This window comes from Salmo salar, chromosome ssa09 (assembly GCF_905237065.1).
Source record: "Salmo salar chromosome ssa09, Ssal_v3.1, whole genome shotgun sequence".
NCBI lineage: Eukaryota > Metazoa > Chordata > Actinopteri > Salmoniformes > Salmonidae > Salmo > Salmo salar.
The window spans coordinates 41,575,142-41,597,829 of record NC_059450.1 but is presented as its reverse complement, the minus strand read 5'-3'; the positions used below and the strand labels follow the sequence as shown (position 1 = coordinate 41,597,829).

Below are 22,688 nucleotides of genomic sequence, written 5' to 3'. Positions count from 1 at the left end.
TTTGTTGTGTTACAGCCTGAATTTAAAATGGATTAAATTTAGATTGTGTGTTACTAAACTACACACAATACCCCATAATATCAAAGTGGAATTAAGTTTTAGAAATGTTCACAAATTAATTAAAAATGAAAAGCTGAAATGTCATGAGTCGATAAGTATTCAACCCCTTTAGTATGGAAAGCCTAAATAAGTTCAGAGCTGTGTTCGAATACTCAACCTAACTGCACTAACTGTATTATTTGTGACCTAAATTGAGAATATAGTATGCTTATTGGTCATTGTATGGATATAGTTAGTATGCCAAAGGTTCCTGGACGTTGTACTACGTTCGCCAAAATACGAAGTATACAAACAGTGACACTATTTCCGTGCTTTTAGGGCCCATAATGCAATTCTTCGGAAAATGGGCGTGGCTTTACATTGTTTTCAGATTTGAAGAAAATGGCAGTAAAAAGTCAGACGAGAGCAGATACAAATTCATTGCTTTAACTAATGTTAAGAAAATGTTGAGCAATGTAATAATGTAATGACTTTTCAAATAAGTTACCTTACACGTTATGTTGGCTGACAATTTGGTAGTTACGCTATCCTTACGAACCACATAGCATATCATTACAGCATTATGTACCAGTATGTCGGCTAGCTACCTAACGTTAGTTGGCTACTTATACATCAAACTTGCCAGTATATTAACTATATTCTATCTAACTAACTACCCAATGTTTATTGACTTGATTATTCCCGTCAATTTTAGCAAAGTGGTATAGTCGTTGTGCGTTCTCAATGGACATTCGGGTGCTTTCGTAAATTCGCTCTGGCTATTTACTCTGATTTCAGAGCACTATCGTCTGAGTCTACCAAAGCGCAGAATAACTGATGAATTTACGAACGCTCAACACCCGTTGACTATGGCTAGTGTCAGTAAACGTCGGCAAAAAAGCATAATTCAATAGTTGCCAGCAGGAGTTAGAGTCACCAACACTGGATAACATGAAAACTGCCTAACAAGCTCTGCTAGGGGGAATAAAATGGTCAGAGTGAGATGTTCTCTCATTTGTATCTGGAAGTAGCTAGCAAGTTAGCCAGTTAGCTTGGGTGCTTTACTGCAGTTGTAAGGTCAGAACGCTTGAATCAACCCTACTCCTTGGCTAGAGCGTCCAGTATGCACTCTGAACGCTCCCAGAGCGAAACGCTGTGAATTTACAAATTGACAATCTGACAATGCTCTGAATTTACGAATGCCCAGAGTGCACTCTGAGCGCACTCTGGCACTCCAGATTGAATTTAAGACCACACCCGAAGTCATAAAATGTCTAGCTAGTAATTTGTTATGCTAACAAGCTAGCAAGAGGTTGCATAGCAACAGCATCAACTTCTGGTAGACAGGCAAAGCGCTAGTACACTCAATTGAAAGGATAACATTTGTTTACAGTATACTAAAATTAACTAATAGTATATAGTATGTAGTATATACTCATTAAGTCTGTAGTAAACTGTATGTTAGTATGGGTATTCGAACCACAGCTCAGGAGTAAAAATGTGCTTAACAAGTCACATAATAAGTTGCATGGACTCAATATTAGTGCAATAATAGTGTTTAAGATGATTTTTTAATAACTTCCTCATCTCCGTAACCCACACATACAATTATCTGTAGGGTCCCTCAGTCGAGCAGTGAATTTCAAACACAGATTCAACCACAAAGACCAGGGAGGTTTTCCAATGCCTTGCGAAGAAGGGCACCTATTGGTAGATAGGTAAAAACAAAAAGCAGACGTTGAGTATCCCTTTGAGCATGGCGAAGTTATTAATTACGCTTTGGATGGTGTATCAATACACCCAGAGGAAGGAAACTGCATGAGAGGAAGGAAACCGCTTAAATATTTCACCATGAGACCAATGGAGACTTTAAAACAATTACAGAGCAACGGGACGGTTGAGCTAACGTGCGCTAATGTGATTAGCATGACAGCTGTAAGTCACAGCAAACTTTCTAGGACATAGAAATGTCTTATATGGGCAGGAAGCTTAAATTCTTGTTAATCTAACTGCACTGTCCAATTTACAGTAGCTATTACAGTGAAAAAATGCCATGCTGTTGTTTGAGGAGAGTGCACAACAACAAAAAACATATCACGGCAACTGGTTTGATACATTCACCTCTGAAGGTAAATAATGTACTTACATTCAGTACTCTTGCTCTGATTTGTCATCCTGAGGGTCCCAGAGATAAAATGTAGCATAGTTTTGTTTGATAAAATCCATTTTTATATTCAAATGTAGGAACTGGGTTCTACAGTTTGAACCCCTGCTGTCTCTGTCTCCACACCCACCCCGCCCGGCCATCTAGATGTGAGAAAGTTAGTGTATAAGCTAATGAGCCATCATGCATGACCTTCCTGGGAGTGTGTAAACTGAAATGTTGTATTACCATATCATTTTTGTATGTTCTCTATAGTTATGTACTTGAAAATGTAGCAATTGACCAATTCACCACATTTGGGCAAACTTGATACAAAATATTGTTCCAGGATTGCAATGCTTCACTGGATAAATCTGAAACTTTGCACACACTCATGCCATCTAGTGGCCAAAATCGAAATTGCACCTAAACTGCAATAATATATTATGGCCTTTCTCTTGCATTTCAAAGATGATGAAGAAAAAAAATTGAAAACGCATGTCTTTTTGTTTGTATTATCTTTTACCTGATCTAATGTGTTATATTCTCCTACATTAATTTCACATTTCCACAAACTTCAAAGTGTTTCCTTTCAAATGGTATCAAGAATATGCATATCCTTGCTTCAGGGCCTGAGCTACAAGCAGTTAGATTTGGGTATGTCATTTTAGGCGAAAATTGAAGAAAAGGGCCAGATCCTTAAAAATTCTTTAAAGCATTGTTGGTTAAATTAAGGGCTTATAAGTAAGCATTCCACTGTAAGGTCTACACCTGTTGTAATCGGCGCATGTGACAAATGCAATTTGATTTGATTTGATTCGACTACCAGTCACTTTTTATGTATAAACCCACCTCAGTCACTCCAGTACCACTACACATTGATTAAGGTACTGACACTAACCTGTATATACTTGCATTCTTGTGTTTATTTAACTCTCATCATAGTTCTTGTGTGGATTTTATTCGTACTTTTATTTTTTATTCTAATTTCTAACTTATTATTCTCATTGTATTGTTGGAAAGAGCTCTCAAGGTAACAATGTCACTGTAATATTCTACATCTGTTGTATCTTGTACACGTGGCGAATAAAAAGTTGAAACAGTGCACACACAAACACACATAGACCTGTATGAAACTCTATTCAACCTCAACGCTAACTCTTTCTAACTCTCACACTCTCCCGAGCGACACTACACACACACCCTGGTAATGTACTAAAGTAAATCTATTAAACCTGTCCAAGTCAGTGACTGATGATTATGGCCTCACGGTAAATATCTTTATTAGCATAAGCAAATCAGAGACTTCCCTAAAGCATATTCATCTAATTTGTCAGTGATTGTTCACACACACACATGAATGCACAACGCACACACACAGAGCAGGATTGCATCATACAGAATGTTTTCTTTGTTTTCAATGTGCCAGATTTTTCTTTGGAACCATTTCAAACTCATACTGTGGTACTCAATGTGGTCTGTCAGAGATCTGTCTTCATAAAAACAGATAATGCCAGCTGCCAAATGATGATTGTCTATCATCTGCCATTAATTGGGATTTTACAAAAGGAGGGAAATCGTAATTATCCGTTTTAAAACACCACAGACTGTTAATCTTCAAACTGTAGATCATCATTTCAAACATGCTTGGTGAAAACTCGGTCATGTTGGTTTTTAAAAAGAAAAGAAGAGGCGAAGGGAATCGGAAAAGGAGGCGCCAAGTGTCACCACAAAGTTCTCTGTGATAACATCCAGGGAATCCCCAAGCCCACTATCCAGAGTCTGGCTCGCCATGGCTGTGTGAAGCGTATCTCCGGTCTGATCTGCTACAGAGCAATTTGCTGCTTACAGTCAATCATACACACACAAACGCATACACATGGGACTTTACTTTCTACAAGTGATAAGCAATTAATTTATCAAACAGTTATCTGAAAATCACACCTGCCCAATTATTCATTAAATGATAGGCTGCAGTGCAGGAATTTATAATTCAAACAAAACATCAATGACAATTAAAACTAAGCATACCACCAACAAGATCTTTCTCCAAACGTCACATTTCAAAGTGTTTTTGACATCCTGGGTTTACTCCTGCTCAGTATCGTTCTGTGTCTCCAAACATTACATTTCGAAGTTAAGGCTTAAGGTTTTTGATAGGTACAGTTTTTTTTTTTTTAAACAAGGTTCCACAACTGGGATTTAACACACAACCTTCAGATCCGGAGTCATGGGATTACGAAATGTAAAGGTTAAGGGTTAAGGTTTTGTAAAGGGTTAACACTAGGACCACTAAAGTAAGGTTTTGTAAAGGGTTAACACTAGGACCACTAAAGTAAGGTTTTGTAAAGGGTTAACACTAGGACCACTAAAGCGGTCATTTGGACTGCTAATGAATGTAGTTTTTGTATTACTCCACCATTTTACCATTTTTAAAGTCATGCCCCCCTCCGTCCTTGACGTTTCCTAAATACGTCTATAAAACACAGTGTTGTTGTTAGAATCTTAATATCACATACAGAACTGGAGTTATAACCCATTTTAGGAAGGCGTGTCATTTTCTAAAATGTTTTTTCCATCGTTGCGCCTCCTTCCGACAGTAGGGCCTGCTCTCCTTCTCCTGGTGCCGTGCCCAGTTGATAATCACCCTGAAGGTGCCATGCCTAGATAGATAATCACCAGGCTATGCCTGGTTTTTAATTTAAAAAATCCAAATGAGTTTTTTATGTTTCTAAATACGATGTATACATGCACCAAAAGCACACTATGCTATTCTTGTTTCATGCGCATATGGGCAGTGTGCGTCACAGCTGGATAGGCTGTGTTTCTGCTGTCAAATTTCATGACATAACCTACTGCGTTACTGCTAAAACCAGCTTTTGGTTGGTCTTAAATATCCTTATCAGCGCTGCCTGAAATTAGCACTTAGGAATCATGTTTTTAAGAACACACCTCCCGTCTGAGCGCAAGCAAGCTGATATAAGACAGGTAAATTGCTGACCCTGGCATTAGGGCGTTTGACACTAGCGCCGCCTTAACGCCATCTTAAAATAGAGCCCTTTCTGTACTTTACTATGGCGAGTGTTTGTCTGTGTGTGTAAATCATGTGAATGTGTTCAGTATGTCCGTCTGTGTATGCCCTCCTACTTCTCCTCATCCTTCTTACCTGGCTCCTGTCCTTGTCAACCTTCTTGAAGCACTTATTGAGGGACAGGTTGTGCCTGACAGAGTTCTTCCAGCCTGTGGGAGCATTGGCAAAGTAGGGGAAGTGTTCTAGGATCCAGTTGTATATCTCCTTCACCGGCAGCCTCTTGGACGGAGCGTCTTCAATGGCCATGAAGATCAGGCAGCTGAAGGAATAGGGAGGCTTACAGTTGGGGTTCCGATCGGCGTCGTACGGCAGGTCCCCGCCCGCTATCGGCGATGGCGGCATGTTGTCGTGGTCCCCATCGCCGCGGTTACCGGCAACACCCCCTTCGCCACCGACGGGGCTGACGCTGCGCAGGACAGGGTCTCCGAAGCTGTTGAGCAGGTTCTTGCTCTCATGGAGCCAGTTGAGGTTGGTCAACTCCTCGTCCTCCATACCTGGGGTGGCGGTGCCTTTCTCAGGCTTGGCGGCCCCGCCGGTGAGGGGTGCCAAGGAGAGGGCCAAGGGGGCGGGGAAGGCCAGGTCCAGTTCCTCTGCCTCCTGCAGCGAGCTGGCCTGGTAGAGGTGGGAGAGGCTGGCGCTGGCCACGCTGATGCCAGACGCCTCGGGCTTCTTACTGGGGGGCATGACGGGACCCATGGACACCACCACCACCACCTAGACTCCTGAGAGAGCGAGAGAGAGAGAGAGAGAGAGAGAGAGAGAGAGAGAGAGAGAGAGAGAGAGAGAGGGAGAGAGAGAGATGTTGGTGTTAGACAGTCAGGAGAGCGAGGGTGGGACAAGAAAAGTATTATAATATGTTATTATAATACGTTGTGTTACTATTGTTATAAACATTGTCCTTACGATTCCATCATGACAGCTGGAGGACATAACGTTACACACACATACCTCATGCAAACTGACTATTCTGAATACTCCAAATTACACCCCCACACACACACACACACACACACACACACACACACACACACACACACACACACACACACACACACACACAAAAAAATATATATATATATATAAAAAACCATTGTTTTTGGGACAAGTCACTCACTCAACCCTAAACCTCATCTAGATCTATTACTGAATAATGTGGCGACTGAGCAAGATGAGACTAAATTGCTGGGTGTAACCCTAGATAGCAAGCTGTCATGGACAAAACATACTGTATAGACTCAATGGTTGCTAAAATGGGAAGAGGTCTCTCCATGATTAGGTGTTGATCTGCTTTCTTGACATCTAAATCAACCAGGCAGGTCAAACAGGCCCTAGTTTTGTCACACCTGGACTACTGCCCAGTTGAGTGGTCATGTGAGGCAAAGAAGGACAAAGGAGAATTGCAGTTGGTCTAGAACAGAGGAGCAGTATTGCAGTTAGACGTACACAGAGGGTGAATGTCAGTTGCGTGCATGTCAATCTCTCCTGGCACAAAGTTGAGGAGAGATTTACTGCATCGCTATTGGTCTTTGTGCGAGGTGTTGATTGGTTAAAGGTACTGAACTGTCTGTTAAAGCAGGTGGCACACAGTTCAGACACTCATCAGTACCACACAAGACGTGCAGCCAGAGGTCTCTTCACAGTTCCCAGGTCCAGGACAGAGGCTGTATTAATCTAGAGGTGAAAGAAACGCACACCTGTTCAGGCGAGGTGCTGGTTAGCGGAGTAGAACACTTGAAAAATTAAAGGAGAGCCGCACACTAGGAGCTCAGATGCAATAATTTAATAACTCTGATTTACCACCCCAAGATATCCCTGCACAATGTCTATTTGCGCCCCTACTAGATGGAAATTACAAGTGTAATGGCTGTGCTCAATGCAATGGCACTTATAAATGTAGATCCTTCAAACTCCCCCAAACAGGGAAACAGATCCCAATCAAAGGTGTTATCACGTGCTCCACTAAGGCAGTTATTTATCTTATAACTTGTCCTTGTGGTAAAAATGTATGTGGGTAAAACAAAGCACGAATTAAAAGTATGAATCTCGGAGCATCGTAGCACCACTGGGTGCAAAAACTTGACTTACCCAGTTGCGGCCCACTTTTTGGAAGAAAACCACTCGATTTCGTCCCTATGTTATATCTGCATCGAACATGTCACCCTCCCTAGGAGAGGGTGTGACCTCGACAATTTATTGTTGAAACGAGAGGCTGCCTGGATCTTTAATTTAAAGACCCTTGCTCCCTTCGGTCTCAAGGTAGACTTTGATCTGAAGTCATTCTTGTGATTATTGTGATTTTGCTATTGTAAATGTTTGTAGGCCTATGCAGCCAAATTGTATCTATGATCGTATGCTATCCATGTTTTTGGTATGTTATTTTTATATCTGAAGATTAACCAATGATATCAGGCCACACCAGGCCATGATTACAGACATCTGTGTGTGTCCTTTGACACTATATAAACTAGTGACCCGCAGTGTTTGTCATTATACCCCCTGATGAAGACAGCTTGTCTGTCGAAACAACGGTTATTCAATTATTGCATCTGAGCTCCTAGAGTGTGCGGCTCTCCTTTAATTTTTCAAATGCACAGTATTAACACCCTAGAGTTCGATTGATGCACCGGAACGTCAATCTAAGTTACATAACAAAAAAATCCCCATCAAAATCAGTCAGTCTAAACTACAGATATTTTTTTGCATTGGATCCATTCATCAGTGTCGCACTTTCACATCTGCGATGAAAGATGGCAGAGCTAGAGCGGTGTTTGTCAGACCTTGAGACATCCCGAAAGTCAGTCTCCTCACGTAAATGTCAGTTTGACGTACAAAACTAATGGGACCCCACTGTGAAAAGGGGAGATTCCCACGAATACGATGTTGTTCCATTTTACTCTATGACCCCCACAAGTTTCACGGGACTCGTCTGAAGGTAAGCGGTACGGGTTAAAAAAAATGAATGTAAGTATGAAGTTAGTTTTGTGCCTACCCAAAAAAAAGGGGTTAAATATGTGTAAAAAAATAAGATATAAAAAAAAAACTAAGGAAATATGTAGTATATCTCCTAGATTTAGGAAAGACACTTCAAAACCTTGTTTCTTATATTTTTTTTAATGTCCTTTTTGCCATTGTGTATATGTTATTCAATGCATTTCTATGGGCTTTAGTAGTAAAGGCAAAAATCTATTCTAAATAAAATAGATAAACGATCCATAGTATGACCATCTTAAAACAATTCCATGTGTCAGCTTAACACCCCCCCCCCAACATCTTATACTCTAAAGAATGAAATAGAGCCATGACTAAACAAAACTCTCTGCTACCCCAGGTAACTCAAACTAGCAATACAATCAGATTTTAAAAAACTGGTAAAAGAACACCTTATGGTATGACGGGGACTGTGAAGAGACACACACATTTTTATATATTTTGCATTGTATTATGTATTGTTTTATGTAGTGTTATGTATTTCATTTGTTGTGTTTTGTTTTCTGTTTGGAGTCTAGGAAGAGTAGTTGGTGATCCTAATACAATTCTAAATAAATAAAGTATGTTATTAATTTGTTTATAGAGAAATACAGTAGCATTGTATTTGGTTAAACACTTTTTTCCAACAGTGCTAAGCGCTAGCAGCAAACTGATAGGTCGGTTGTTAGAACCAGTAAAGGCCACTTTGCCATTCTTGTGTAGCGGAAAGACTTTGGATACCCTCCAGGCTGAGGAAAAACCCTTTACTCTGAACTCAGATTAAATATATGATTGATATGAGTGGCTATAGAGTCAGCTACCATCCTCAGTAGCTTTCCATCTAAGTTGTCAATGCCAGGAGATTTGTCATTATTGATCGATAACAATAACTTTTCCACCTCTCCCACACTAACTTCTAACTTACAATGCTTTTCTTTTAATATTTGTTTTTAATGCATGAATATGATGGCTTACTGTTTGTTGTTGACATTTGCTGCCTAAGTTTGCCCACTTTACTAATGAAATAATCATAAAAATAATTGTCAATATCAAATGGTTATGTGATGAATAAGACATCTGACTCGATGAAATAACCAGGCCGTTGCAGCCCTAACCATCACATAACCAGGCCATTGTAGCCCTAACCTTCAAATAACCAGACCGTTGTAGCCCTAACCATCACATAACCAGGCCGTTGTAGCCCTAACTTTCACATAACCAGGTCGTTGTAGCCCTAACCTTCAAATAACCAGGCCGTTGTAGCCCTAACCATCACATAACCAGGCCATTGTAGCCCTAACCTTCAAATAACCAGGCTGTTGTAGCCCTAAACTTCACATAACCAGGCCGTTGTAGCCCTAACCTTCACATAACCAGCCCGTTGTAGCCCTAACATCACATAACCAGGCCGTTGTAGCCCTAACCTTCACATAACCAGGCCGTTGTAGCCCTAACCTTCACATAACCAGGCCGTTGTAGCCCTAAGCTTCACATAACCAGGCTGTTGTAGCACTAACCTTCAAATAACCAGGCTGTTGTAGCCCTAATCTTCACATAACCAGGCTGTTGTAGCCCTAACCTTCACATAACCAGGACGTTGTAGCCCTAACCATCACAAAACCAGGCTGTTGTAGCCCTAACCTTCATATAACCAGGCCATTGTAGCAATAGCCTTCAAATTACCAGGCCGTTGTAGCCCTAACCTTCATATAACCAGGCCGTTGTAGCCCTAATTTTCACATAACCAGGCCGTTGTAGCCCTAACCTTCACATAACCAGGCTGTTGTAGCCCTAACCTTCACATAACCAGGCCGTTGTAGCTCTAACCTTCACATAACCAGGCCGTTGTAGCTCTAACCTTCACATTACCAGGCCGTTGTAGCTCTAACCTTCACATAACCAGGCCGTTGTCTACTTATTTCTTATCTATCCCTCTCCCCTCTCTCTCTCTGTTTCTCTTTTCCTCAAATTCCCTATGCTATTTCTCTCTCTCTCTCTTTCTCCCTCCCTCAATCTCTCTTTCACTCCTTCTCTCCCTTCCTCAATCTCTCGCTCTCTCTCTCTCCCTGTCTCTCTCTCACTCTCTTCCTTACCCCTGCGTATCTAATTGAGGTAACAATCATGTTTATATGGTTTAATCCGCCATTATCAGGGGATTTGTTTTACCAAAGCAGTCTCTGAAAAACACACTCACTCCCCCGTTATAAAACTATTAATGCTCCAGCGGAGGCGGATGAAACCCAGACCGGTTTTACAGTTACACGCCATGGTAAACACGCAACATCCAGATTGGACACAGCGCTCCCTTTAATTAAAAATGGGCGCAAGCAGGATTCACCCCAAAAGTATATGAGAGATGTACTCAAGCGTGTTACGGCTGGGCTATGGTTGAAACCCATACCGTTTCCACTTGACATTTCTTTGACACTTTTTTCACCCCAATTGGTAGTAACAGTCTTGTCCCATAGCTGTAACTCCTGTACGGACTCAACGAAGGTTGAGAGCCATGCATCCCCTGAAACATGACCCTGCCAAGTCACACTGCTTCTTGACACACTGTTTGCTTAACCCGGAAGCCTGCCACACCAATGTGTCGGAGGAAACACCATCCAGCTGGCAATGGGGTCAGCTCGCAGGTGCCTGGCCCGCCACAAGGAGTTACTAGAGTGTGATGGGACAAGGAAATCCTGGCCGGACAAACCCTCCCCTAACCCGGACAACTGCGCACACCCTCATAGGTCTCCCGGTCACAGCCGGCTGTGACACAGCCTGGGATCGAAACCCGAGGCTGTAGTGACGCCTCAAGCCTTAGACCGCTGCGCCACTCGGGAGGACATCACCCCCACAACATGCACTTGCTGTGTTGAACTAGTTATTAGGCTAAGAGGAAATGTTGACTCTTTTCTGGAGGACAATGTCCAATGTGATAAACAGATAGGCTAGATATACACTAGTCTACACTACAATTTCAATGGCATTCTTCAAGTAGCATTCTCACAGATTGGAGCGTAGCCTATTGCAAGTGGAGTGGAACAATCCCAAAATAGCTCAATAAATATAATTATATGTTATGAATTTGCAAAAAGTACACTATGTTATGTATTTGCAAAACGTACAATATGTTACGAATTTGCAAACCGTACAATATGTTACGATTTTGCTAAACATATGATATGTTACGAATTCGAGCTAGGTGTCTAACATTAGCTAGCTGACTATTGTTAGCTTGGCTAGGGGTTAGGGTTAAGGTTAGGAGTTAGGTTAAAGGGTTAAGGTTAGGGGAAGGATTAGCTAAAAGGGTTAGGGTTAGCTAACATGCTAAGTAATTGCAATGTAGCTAAAAAGTAGTAAGCAGTTGAAAAGTGACTAATTAGCTAAAAATGTTCCATTATGAAATTTGAACTCAAGACCTTTGGGATGCTAGATCTTTGCATTGTTGCCTGCCCTTTTACTGTAGTGGGCTAAATCAGAGACACAGAATGTTTCTTGGTTTGAAACAAAAGTATACGCCTCACACACATGTTTATATATCATGTCAGATATAGAGTTGAAATATATTCCCATTTTGAGTTTGCAACCCATTATTACACGTTATCTACATCAAAGAAGATTGAAATATAACAAAACCATTTGGCATAGAAACACTGGATTTTCAGCCTAAAAAAAAAGTTGATTAATTATGAAATGATGAAAAATATTAATAACATTCCACCCATGAGGACACTAGGTCATTTGACTGCAGAAAGGGGCTACCTGTCTGTCTATCACATACCTGTGGGAACCCTTTCCCAAAGACTCTCCAATAAAAATGGAATTATCAAACTCTCTCCTTTCTACTAAACTGCCAATAGGACCATGCGCTGAAGTGAGTCCATCAACTCCTGTCTATACTGAACCTTTATTTAACCTGGCAAGTCAGTTAAGAACAAATAGTTATTTACAATGACAGCCTACCCCAGCCAAATCCTAACCTGGATGACACTGGGCCAATTGTGCACCGCCCTATGAGACTCCCAATCACGGGTTGTTGTGATACAGCCTGGAATCAAACCAGGGGCTGTTGTGAGCGCCTGAGTGGCGCAGTGGTCTAAGACACTGCATCTCCGTTCAAGAGGTGTCACTACAGTGTCTGATTTGAATCCAGGCTGGCTCACATCCGGTGGTGATTCGGAGTCCCATAGGGCAGCGCACAATTGGGCCGGGGTAGGCTGACGTTGTAAATAAGAATTTGTTCTTAATAACTGACTTGCCTAGTTAAATTAAAAGAAGTGACACCTCTAGCCTTAGAACGCTGCGCCACTCGGGAAACCCCTGATCATTGATGTAATAGTTTAGTTCATAGCAATTACACAGCAAGTATTTTATCCATCTAAATGCAGGACTCTGCTTCATCGTTCCATCGTGCTAGTTCAGTATTACAGTATAATAGGCTGCTGGTTGTAGATACAGTAGGAAACTGTGGGAAAGACAACCAGTAGCCAAACATGACAAGCTCACAGAATAAAATATTTTGCCAGTCCATTCAATTCTTATCTTCATGTAAGCAAGGCTAGATTACCAGGACTGCATGCATTCAACTATGAATGTAAACTTTGACTGCAGATATCCTAAATTAAAAGTAAAATGCCAATCGTGGTACCCGAGCCAACAGCCTACTGTGCCCTCGTGCAGAAATAACAGATGCTCAAAGCACCGTTCTGAACAGTAGCCTATAACGTTACAGAATAACAGAAGATTAACAAAAACTTTGGGAAAACGTTCATGTTTTCCTAATGTCTGCCACCTAACCTATACATATTACCACTTTATAGCATATCCTACCATATATTAATAGGCTGTAAATAGTACATCTAAAATCATATTCGTTTGTAAATAAAAGTATATTCGATTTTTGGTATTTTGTCAAATGTAGCCTCCGACTGTGATTGGTATGTCACATGTCAAGGCTTCAAGCACAAGCAAAGCGATATGGATATATAACCTATTGATCAGTAAAAGATTAACTCATCTACTCGAATGTCAGATACGAACGAATGTCAGATATTCCGACGAGGATTCCCGAACTCTGTTTTCTCTCCTTACCTGACGATCTAGCCTTTGAATCAGGAGGTACAAATAGAACACGTCTTTGGAATAACCGCTCCTGCGTAAATTCCTTTAAAATATTCCATTGTATTCCTCAGCCCTAATTAAACACCGAGGTTTATAGAGAGAAAGTCCGGGGAAAGCGAACCAAGTGCGGTCATAAATCATAGTCCTCATCGGCGCATTGCCAAGACTCCGGTTATTTAAGCTCTTCCCCGTCCCCAATGTAGAATGTGTGTGTGAGAGAGAGCGAATGTGAGAGAGGAGGGTAAAACGGAGTCTCTCGTCAGCAATTGAGAAGGGCACATGACCTCGGCCCAAAGCTGGCGGCTAGACACACACACACACACACATAGCGTGGTGGTGGTGTTGAGCCCAAAAGTAAAGATTTAAACATAATAAACTCGGGTGTGTTTCAGGGCCCAAATAGCAGCTGTCCAAAGACATCAACATTTGTTTTGGAGAGAAGTGGATGCTGAGACCGTGTAACTGGTGTGAGTCGATCGCTGTCATGCCATGGATCATTTTAATGAACTATTTTTTTGCAAATGGAGATGGAACCTTTCAGTAGTTTTTTTTGCCACAGAAAACACCTCATGAAATACATCAGTAATTACAGTTAGCACGTTCAATCAGTCTCTCTCTTTATGTATTGTTGTGGTGTCTCTCTTGTCATGATGTGTGTTTTGTCCTATATTTTCATTTATTTATTTATTTTTAATCCCAGTCCCCAACCCCCGCAGGAAGCCTTTTGCCTTTTGGTAGGCCATCATTGTTAATAAGAATTTGTTCTTAGCTGACTTTCCTAGTTATATAAAGGTTAAGTCAAATAAAAAATGAACAAGGCAGGATGTAATTAGAGCATTCCTAATCAACTCATCTTATTCAGTCAAACACAAACACACACACACACACACACACACACACACACACACACACACACACACACACACACACACACCTCCAACTGTACAATTAATAAATAAGTGTCACTAATTTTCAGCTCATAAAAAAAGAACATTAAAGGGAGAGCAAACTATAGTACATTACCTCTCTCTCTCTCTCTCTCTCGCTCTCTTTCTCTCTCTCTCTCTCGTTCTCTTTCTTTCTCTCTCTCTCTCTCTTTCTTTCTCTTTCTTTCTCTCTCTCTTTCTCTCTCTCTCTTTCTCTCTCTTTTTCTTTTTCTCTCTCCCCCTACCCCTCTCTCTCTCTCTCTTTCTCTGATGCTGCCACCACCATGCCTCATCATAAGGATAGTGCCAGGTTTCCTCCAGACGTGAGGCTTGGCCATTTTTCTCATGGTCTGAGGGTGCTTTTTGGCAAACTCCAAGCGGGCTGTCATGTGCCTTTTACTGAGGAGTTCTTCCGTCTAGCCACTCTACCATAAAGGCCTGATTGGTGGACTGCTGCAGAGATCATTGTGGAAGGTTGTCCCATCTCAACAGAGGAAATCTGGAGCTCTGTCAGAGTGACCATTTGGTTATTGTTCACCTCCCTGAGCAAGGTCCTTCTCCCCAAATTGCTCAGTTTGGCCGGGCGGCAGGCTAGCTCTAGGAAAAGAGGTTCCAAACGGGTTCCAAACTTCTTCCATTTAATAATGATGGAGGCCACTGTGTTCTTGGGGACCTTCAAAACAGCAGATCTGTGCCTCGACACAATCCTGTCTCGGAGCTCTACGGACAATTCCTTCGAGCTCATGGCTTGGTTTTTGCTCTGACATGCGCTGTCAACAGTGGGACCTTATATAGACAGGTGTGTGCCGTTCCAGATCATGTCCAATCAACTAAATTTACCACAGGTGGACTCCAATCAAGTTCTAGAAACATCTCAAGGATGATCAATGGAAACAGGATGCACCTGAGCTCAATTTCGAGTCAGGGTTTGAATACTTATGTAAATAAGGTGTTTCTGTTTTTTATTTTTAATAAATTAGTAACAATTTCTAAAAACCTATTTTTTGCTTTGTCACTATGGGGTATTGTGTGTAGATTGCTGAGGACATTTTTATTTATTTAATCCATTTTACAATAAGGCTGTAACGTAACAAAATGTTGAAAAAAGTCAATGGGTCTGAATACTTTCCAAAGGCACTGTATATTGTGTCTTTCTGAATATGGCGGATCTCTCTCTAGTAGGCTTGGGCCCCTAGCCAATACAAAGGACCAATCCCCTCTGAATAGACGAAGCCTTCCCTCTCATACCCCCAAACAACCGCCAAACTGTCACCTCGACACACACACACTCCACCAACCACATGGCTCATAATAAGTGTGACGGGGGGGCTATTCATGCCAGTAGCAAATAAATGCACAACTCGGCTACTGATAGTACTTCAGAACTACACAGCCGGTAGTAAATAAATACTCAACCCGACTACAGATAGTACTTCAGAACTACACAGCCAGCGGTAAATAAATACTCAACCCGACTACAGATAGTACTTCAGAACTACACAGCCAGTAGTAAATAAATACTCAACCCGACTACTGATAGTACTTCAGAACTACACAGTCAGCAGTAAATAAATACTCAACCCGGCTACTGATAGTACTTCAGAACTACACAGACTAGTAGTAAATAAATACTCAACCCAGCTACTGATAGTACTTCAGAACTACACAGCCAGTTGTAAATAAATACTCAACCCGGCTACTGATAGTACTTTAGAACTACACAGCCAGTAGTAAATAAATACTCAACCTGGCTACTGATAGTACTTCAGAACTACACAGACACTTTTATTTGTAGCACACACATACGGTGAGTTCAGAAAGAAAATATTTTCTATCTTACAGCCTCATTCTAAAATTTATTAAATCGTTTTTACCCCTCATCAATCTACACACAATACCCCATAATAACAAATCAAAACAGTTTTTTTGAAATTGTTGCAAATGTATTAAAAATAAATAATTGAAATCTAAAATTTATATAAGTATTCAGACCCTTTACTCAGTACTTTATTGAAGCACCTTTGGCAGCGATTACAGCCTCAAGTCTTCCTGGGTATGACGCTACAAACTTGGCACACCTGTATTTGAGGAGTTTCTCCCATTCTTCTCTGCAGATTCTCTCAAGCTCTGTCAGATTGGAGGGGGACTGTCACTGCACAGCTATTTTCAGGTCTCTCCAGAGATATTAGATCAGGCTCAGGCTAGGCCACTCAAGGACATTAGGAGACTTGTCCCGAAGCCATTCCTTTATTGTCTTGGCTGTGTGCTTAGGGTTGTTGTCCTGTTGGAAGGTGAACCTTCGCCCCAGGCTGAGGTCCTGAGTGCTCTGGAGCAGGTTTTCATCAAGCATCTTTCCCAGGTCTCCCAGTCCCTGCCGCTGAAAAACAATCCCACAGCATGATGCTGCCACCACCATGCCTCACCGTAGGAATGGCGCCAGGTTTCCTCCAAACGTGACGCTTGGCATTCAGGCCAAAGAGTTCAATCTTGGATTCATCAGACCAGAGAATCTTGTTTCTCATGGTCAGAGTCCTTTTGATGCCTTTTGGCAAACTCCAAGCGGGCTGTCATGTGCCTTTTACTGATGAGTGGCTTCCGTCCGGCCAGTCTACCATAAAGGCCTGATTGGAGGAGTGCTGCAGAGATCGTTGTGGAAGGTTCTCCCATCTCCACAGATGAACTCTAGAGCTCTGTCAGAGTGACCATCAGGTTCTTGGTCACCTCCCTGACCAAGGCCCTTCTCCCACGATTGCTCAGTTTGGCCGGGCAGCCATCTCTAGGAAGATTCTTCGTGGTTCCAAACTTTATCAATTTAAGAATGATGGAGGCCACTGTGTTCTGGGGGAACTTCAATGCTGCAGACATGTTTTGGTACCCTTCCTCAGATCTGTGCCTCGACACAATCATATCTCGGAGCTCTACGGACATTTCCTTCAGCCTCATGGCTTGGTTTTTGCTTTGAGATGCATTGTCAACTGTGGGACCTTTTATAGACAGGTGTGTGCATTTCCAAATCATGTCCAATCAACTGAATTTGCCACAGGTGGACTCCAATCAAGTTGTAGAAACATCTCCAGGATGATCAATGGAAACAGGATGCACCTGAGCTCCCGAGTGGCACAGCTGTCTCAGGCACTGCATCGCAGTGCTAGAAGTGTCACTACAGACCCCGGATTGATCCCGGGCTGTATCACAACCGGCCGTGATCGGAAGTCTCATAGGGCGGTGCACAATTGGCCCAGCGTTGTCCAGGTCAGAGGGTTTGGCCGGGGTAGACCGTCATTGTAAATAAGAATTTGTTCTTAACTGACTTGCCTTGTTAATATAAAACAAAAACCCAAGCTCAAGCTCAATTTTGAGTCTCAAAGGGTCTGAATACTTATGTAAATAAGGTATTTATATTTTATATTTTTATTATATTTGCAAAAAATTCTAAAAACCAGTTTTTGCTTTGTCATTATGTGGTATTGTGTGCAGATTGATGAGGAACATTTTTAATTTAATCCATTTTAAAACAATGCTATAACGTAACAAAATGTGGAAAAAGGGAAGGGGTCTGAATACTTGCACTGTACACACATACACATACACATACATGCACACACTGAGGACCACATTGGAAACCAGTGTTTTATGACACTGTATTACTTTAGGCTTAAACCCTAACTAATAATTAATAAAAAAATATGTCAATCTGCGTAAATTTCTGGAACTTGTTGGTGTCACGTCCTGACCAGTAAAGGGGTCATGTTTGTTTTGTGTGGGATGTTTGTTTTGTGTGTTTTGTTTTTTTTTTGGTCTAGGGGATTTTGGTTCTAGTTTTCATTTTCTATGTTTAGTTTTCCAGGTTTGGCCGAGTGTGGTTTCCAATCAGAATCTTTCGTTGTCTCTGATTGGAAGCCATACTTAGGCAGCCTGTTTTCCTTTGGGTTTTGTGGGTGGTTATTTTCCGTTATAGTCTGTGAACCGTACGGAACTGTTTGCTGTCATTTGTTTTTTCTTTGTTTAAGTGTTCTCTTTAAATAAACAAGTAAGAATGAGCACTATACCCACTGCGCCTTGGTCTGTCCTTAACGACGCCTGTGACAGTTTTGAGGTTTGGATCCCTCTTCACGAGAATTAGTAAATACGACTCTGAAATCCTACTAAATATCCATTATTTTTTTATATATATATTTTTTTTTAACCTTTATTTAACTAGGCAAGTCAGTTAAGAACAAATTCTTATTTTCAATGACGGCCTAGGAACAGTGGGTTAACTGCCTTGTTGTCACGACTTCCACCGAAGTCGTTTCCTCTCCTTGTTCGGGCGGCATTCGGTGGTCGGCGTCACCGGTCTTCTAGCCATCATTGATCCACTTTTCATTTTCCATTTGTTTTGTCTTGTTTTCCTTCACACCTGGTTTCCATTTCCCTCATTATTTGTTGTGTATTTAACCCACTGTTCCCCCCATGTCTTTGTGTGGGATTGTTTATTGTTAATGCTTGTGCACTTGTTTACTGGTGCGCGTCAGGTTTTTTGTACCCATATTCTGTTGTATTTTTATGACATTGGTTTTTGGATTAAACTGCTCCGGCTACTACCTAGTTCTGCTCTCCTGCGTCTGACTTCCCTGCCACCAGTTACACTTGTTCAGGGGCAGAACGACAGATTTTTACCTTGTCAGCTCGGGGATTCAATCTTGCAACCTTTCGGTTACTAGTCCAACGCTCTAACCACTAGGCTACCTGCCGCCCAAGAATGATATTAATGATTAATGATATCCCATTCTTTTACTAGATTATGTGCATTAGGTTTTATTGTGGAATTTGTTAGATATTAGGTTTTGTTGTGGAATTGTTAGATATTGCCTGTTAGATACTGCTGCACTGTCGGATCTAGAAGCATAAGCATTTAGCTACAATCGCAATAACATCTGCTAACCATGTGTATGTGACCAATACAATTTTATTTGATTTGAAATAGGCCTCCAGCTCATAACAGCTCGATATTTCCTTTTAATGTATTCAAGCATAGACAAGAACAACCATGTGTAAGCCTTTCGGTTTTCCTTTTGACAGTCGAAAACACACACCAGAACAATGTGTTGTTAGCTCCAAACAGTTATTACAAAAACTGCTAAACATAGATGTGTCTGACATAAAACAAACTCTACGACCTCCCCACTGACTGACACACACACACACACACACACACACACACACACACACACACACACACACACACACACACACACACACACACACACACACACAGCTAAATGTTAATCTGCTAAATTTTAATTATTCACTACTATGGCCTATTTATTGCCTACCTCCTCATGCCTTTTGCACACACTGTATATAGACTTTCTTTTTTTCTACTGTGTCATTGACTTGTTTATTGGTTATTGGCTTGTTTATTGTTTATTCCATGTTATTCCATGTGTAACTCTGTGTTGTTGTCTGTGTCACACTGCTTTGCTTTATCTTGGCCAGGTCGCAGTTGTAAATGAGAACTTGCTCTCAACTAGCCTACCTGGTTAAATAAAGGTGAAAAAATATATACATAAAAAAAATATCAGAGAATGAATCTAGTACTGAATGCATAAGCTACAGCTAGCTAGCACTGCAGTGTATAACATGTGGTGAGTTGTCACGTTCGTCGTAAGGATGGGAAAAAGATGCAGCGAGAATGTGTATGCTCATCTTCTTATTTATTAAAGAACGTCCATGACGTCCTCCACTCCCTTCTTTCCCTGGCCCAGGATCCTTGCTCCTCCTGGGCCCGCTGCTTGGTCCGTTGGTGGTGGGTAGTTCTGTCACATTAGTCGTAAGGATGGGAAAAAGACGCAGCGGGAATGTGTATGCTCATCTTCTTATTTATTAAAGAACAAAACAAAACACTTGAACAAAAACAACGACGAAAAACAGTCCTGTAAGGCACACAGCTTACACACGGAACAACTACCCACAAATCCCTGACCAAACTACAATTACAAACAACCCCTTTAACTGGTCAGGACGTGACATGAGTAGTGGACTCAAAGAGAGAGAAAGACAATAGTTGAACTGTTTTGAACAAAGGAGAAGCAACATTTAGAGATCAATTTTTTTTTTCAGTTTCACTTTCACTTACTCTAGCTAATGCAGCTAATTTAGCCTACCCGACAATCTGACTCAAACAGAGAGGAATTATATTTATGTTAGCTAGCAAGCTAAGGCTATCCAACTCTCCAACTCTTCCAATTCACGGTAAACTTTTGGTTTTATTAATTTATTGCCACCGGGGCCAGCTGGTGTAACTGCTAAACAGCTTGCTGCAAACTACAGCGTGATTGTACACATGAATTGGTGTTAGTTATAGTAGCTGTTTTTTTCACCTTTATTTAACCAGGTAGGCTAGTTGAGAACAAGTTCTCATTTGCAAGTGCGACCTGGCCAAGATAAAGCAAAGCAGTTCGACACATACAACAACACAGAGTTACACATGGAATAAACAAACATACAATCAATAATACAGTAGAAAAATCTATATACAACATATGAAAGTGAGGTAGAATAAGAGAGGTAAGGCAATAAATAGGCCATGGTGGCAAAGTAATTACAATATAGCAATTAAACACTGGAATGGTAGGATGTGCAGAAGATGAATGTGCAAGTTGAGATACTGGGGTGCAAAGGACCAAGATAAATAAATAAATACAGTATGGGGATGAGGTAGATTGGATGGGCTATTTACAGATGAGCTATGTACACGTGCAGTGATCTGTGAGCTGCTCTGACAGCTGGTGCTTAAAGCTAGTGAGGGAGGTAAGAGTGTCCAGCTTCAGAGGTCTTTGCAGTTCGTTCCAGTCATTGGCAGCAGAGAACTGGAAGGAGAGGCGGCCAAAGGAAGAATTGGCTTTGGGGGTGACCAGTGAGATATACCTGCTGGAGCGCGTGCTATGGGTGTGTGCTGCTATGGTGACCAGTGAGCTGAGATAAGGCGGGGCTTTACCTGGCAGAGACTTGTAGATGACCTGGAGCCAGTGGGTTTGGCGACGAGTATGAAGCGAGGGCCAGCTAATGAGAGCATACAGGTCGCAGTGGTGGGTAGTATATGGGGCTTTGGTGACAAAACGGATGGCACTGTGATAGACTGCATCCAATTTGTTGAGTAGAGTGTTGGAGGCTATTTTGTAAATGACATCGCCAAAGTCGAGGATCGGTAGGATGGTCAGTTTTATGAGGGTGTGTTTGGCAGCATGAGTGACGGATGCTTTGTTGCGAAATAGGAAGCCAATTCTAGATTTAATTTTGGATTGGAGATGTTTCATGTGAGTCTGGAAGGAGAGTTTACAGTCTAACCAGACACCTAGGTATTTGTAGTTGTCCACATATTCTAAGTCAGAACCGTCCAGAGTAGTGATGCTGGACGGGCGGGCAGGTGCAAGCAGTGATTGGTTGAAGAGCATGCATTTAGTTTTACTTGCATTTAAGAGCAGTTGGAGGCCACAGAAGGAGAGTTGTATGACATTGAAGCTCATCTGGAGGTTAGTTAACACAGTGTCCAACGAAGGGCCAGAGGTATACAGAATGGTGTCGTCTGCGTAGAGGTGAATCAAATAATCACCAGCAGCGAGAGCAACATCATTGATGTATACAGAGAAGAGAGTCGGCCCGAGAATTGAACTCTGTGGCACCCCCATAGAGACTGCCAGAGGTCCGGACAACAGGCCCTCTGATTTGACATACTGAACTCTATCGGAGAAGTAGTTGGTGAACCAAGCGAGGCAATCATTTGTTGACTATGATGTTAGCTAATATGGTGAAAACGATGTAGGCTGTGTGTAGTGGTTATGGTTTGAAGGTTTCGTTTGGAGAGTTTTTTTTTTGCCTGGTCACAGACAGCAGTTGTGATGTGTACTGAAGTCCACAAGTGAGAGGAGGAAAGTGAGTAGATGTGATGATGCTGTTTATATGGCTGCTATGAAAGTAAATTGTTTGTGCAGGTGATCAGGGGTGTATTCATTATGCCAATTTTGTTGCAAAATGTTTTTTTAAATGGAACAAAACAGGGATGGACCTACCTGAATTTGTCCAATAGAAACTCTTGTTTCAGTTTAAAAAAGTTATGTTTTGCAACTGTTTGGACTAATGATCACACCCCAGATCCGCTAGATGCAGGCAAGAGTGTGCAAGGCAGTATTGAATGTTTCACTGTCTGTCACCTTGATTACTCTAATGTGTCTCTACGTTGTAAACTTTAAATTGTAGGCTAGAATGTATCAACCTCATGATGGGTATAGGGAACATTAGAGTATCATGTAGTAGCCTAAACCTATCACTGTTACATTGAACTGGGTGAATGGAGTATGAATGACAGTCATCCAATATGCTGTAATAGAAGTAAGGCCATGCTCATAAGAACAAATAAATCACCCTCCCT

The 22,688-nt window shown here is 41.6% G+C and overlaps 1 protein-coding gene across 2 annotated transcripts in view; it reads right to left on the bottom strand.

The window, feature by feature from the left end:
- The window catches only part of LOC106611366 (forkhead box protein N3), a 215,342-nt gene that overhangs the window by 110,631 nt on the left and 82,023 nt on the right, over positions 1-22,688 (bottom strand). Inside the window, exons 1-2 of one of the 2 annotated variants that reach the window (XM_014211522.2) lie at positions 13,323-13,572; positions 5,349-5,995 (exon numbers count right to left, since the gene is read on the bottom strand). In XM_014211522.2, the coding sequence (XP_014066997.1) occupies positions 5,349-5,969 (621 nt within the window). In that variant the 5' untranslated portion in view covers positions 5,970-5,995; positions 13,323-13,572. Of the gene's footprint in view, positions 1-5,348; positions 5,996-13,322; positions 13,573-22,688 lie in introns of those variants that run through there. The other variant, XM_045723679.1, reaches the window with a different exon arrangement.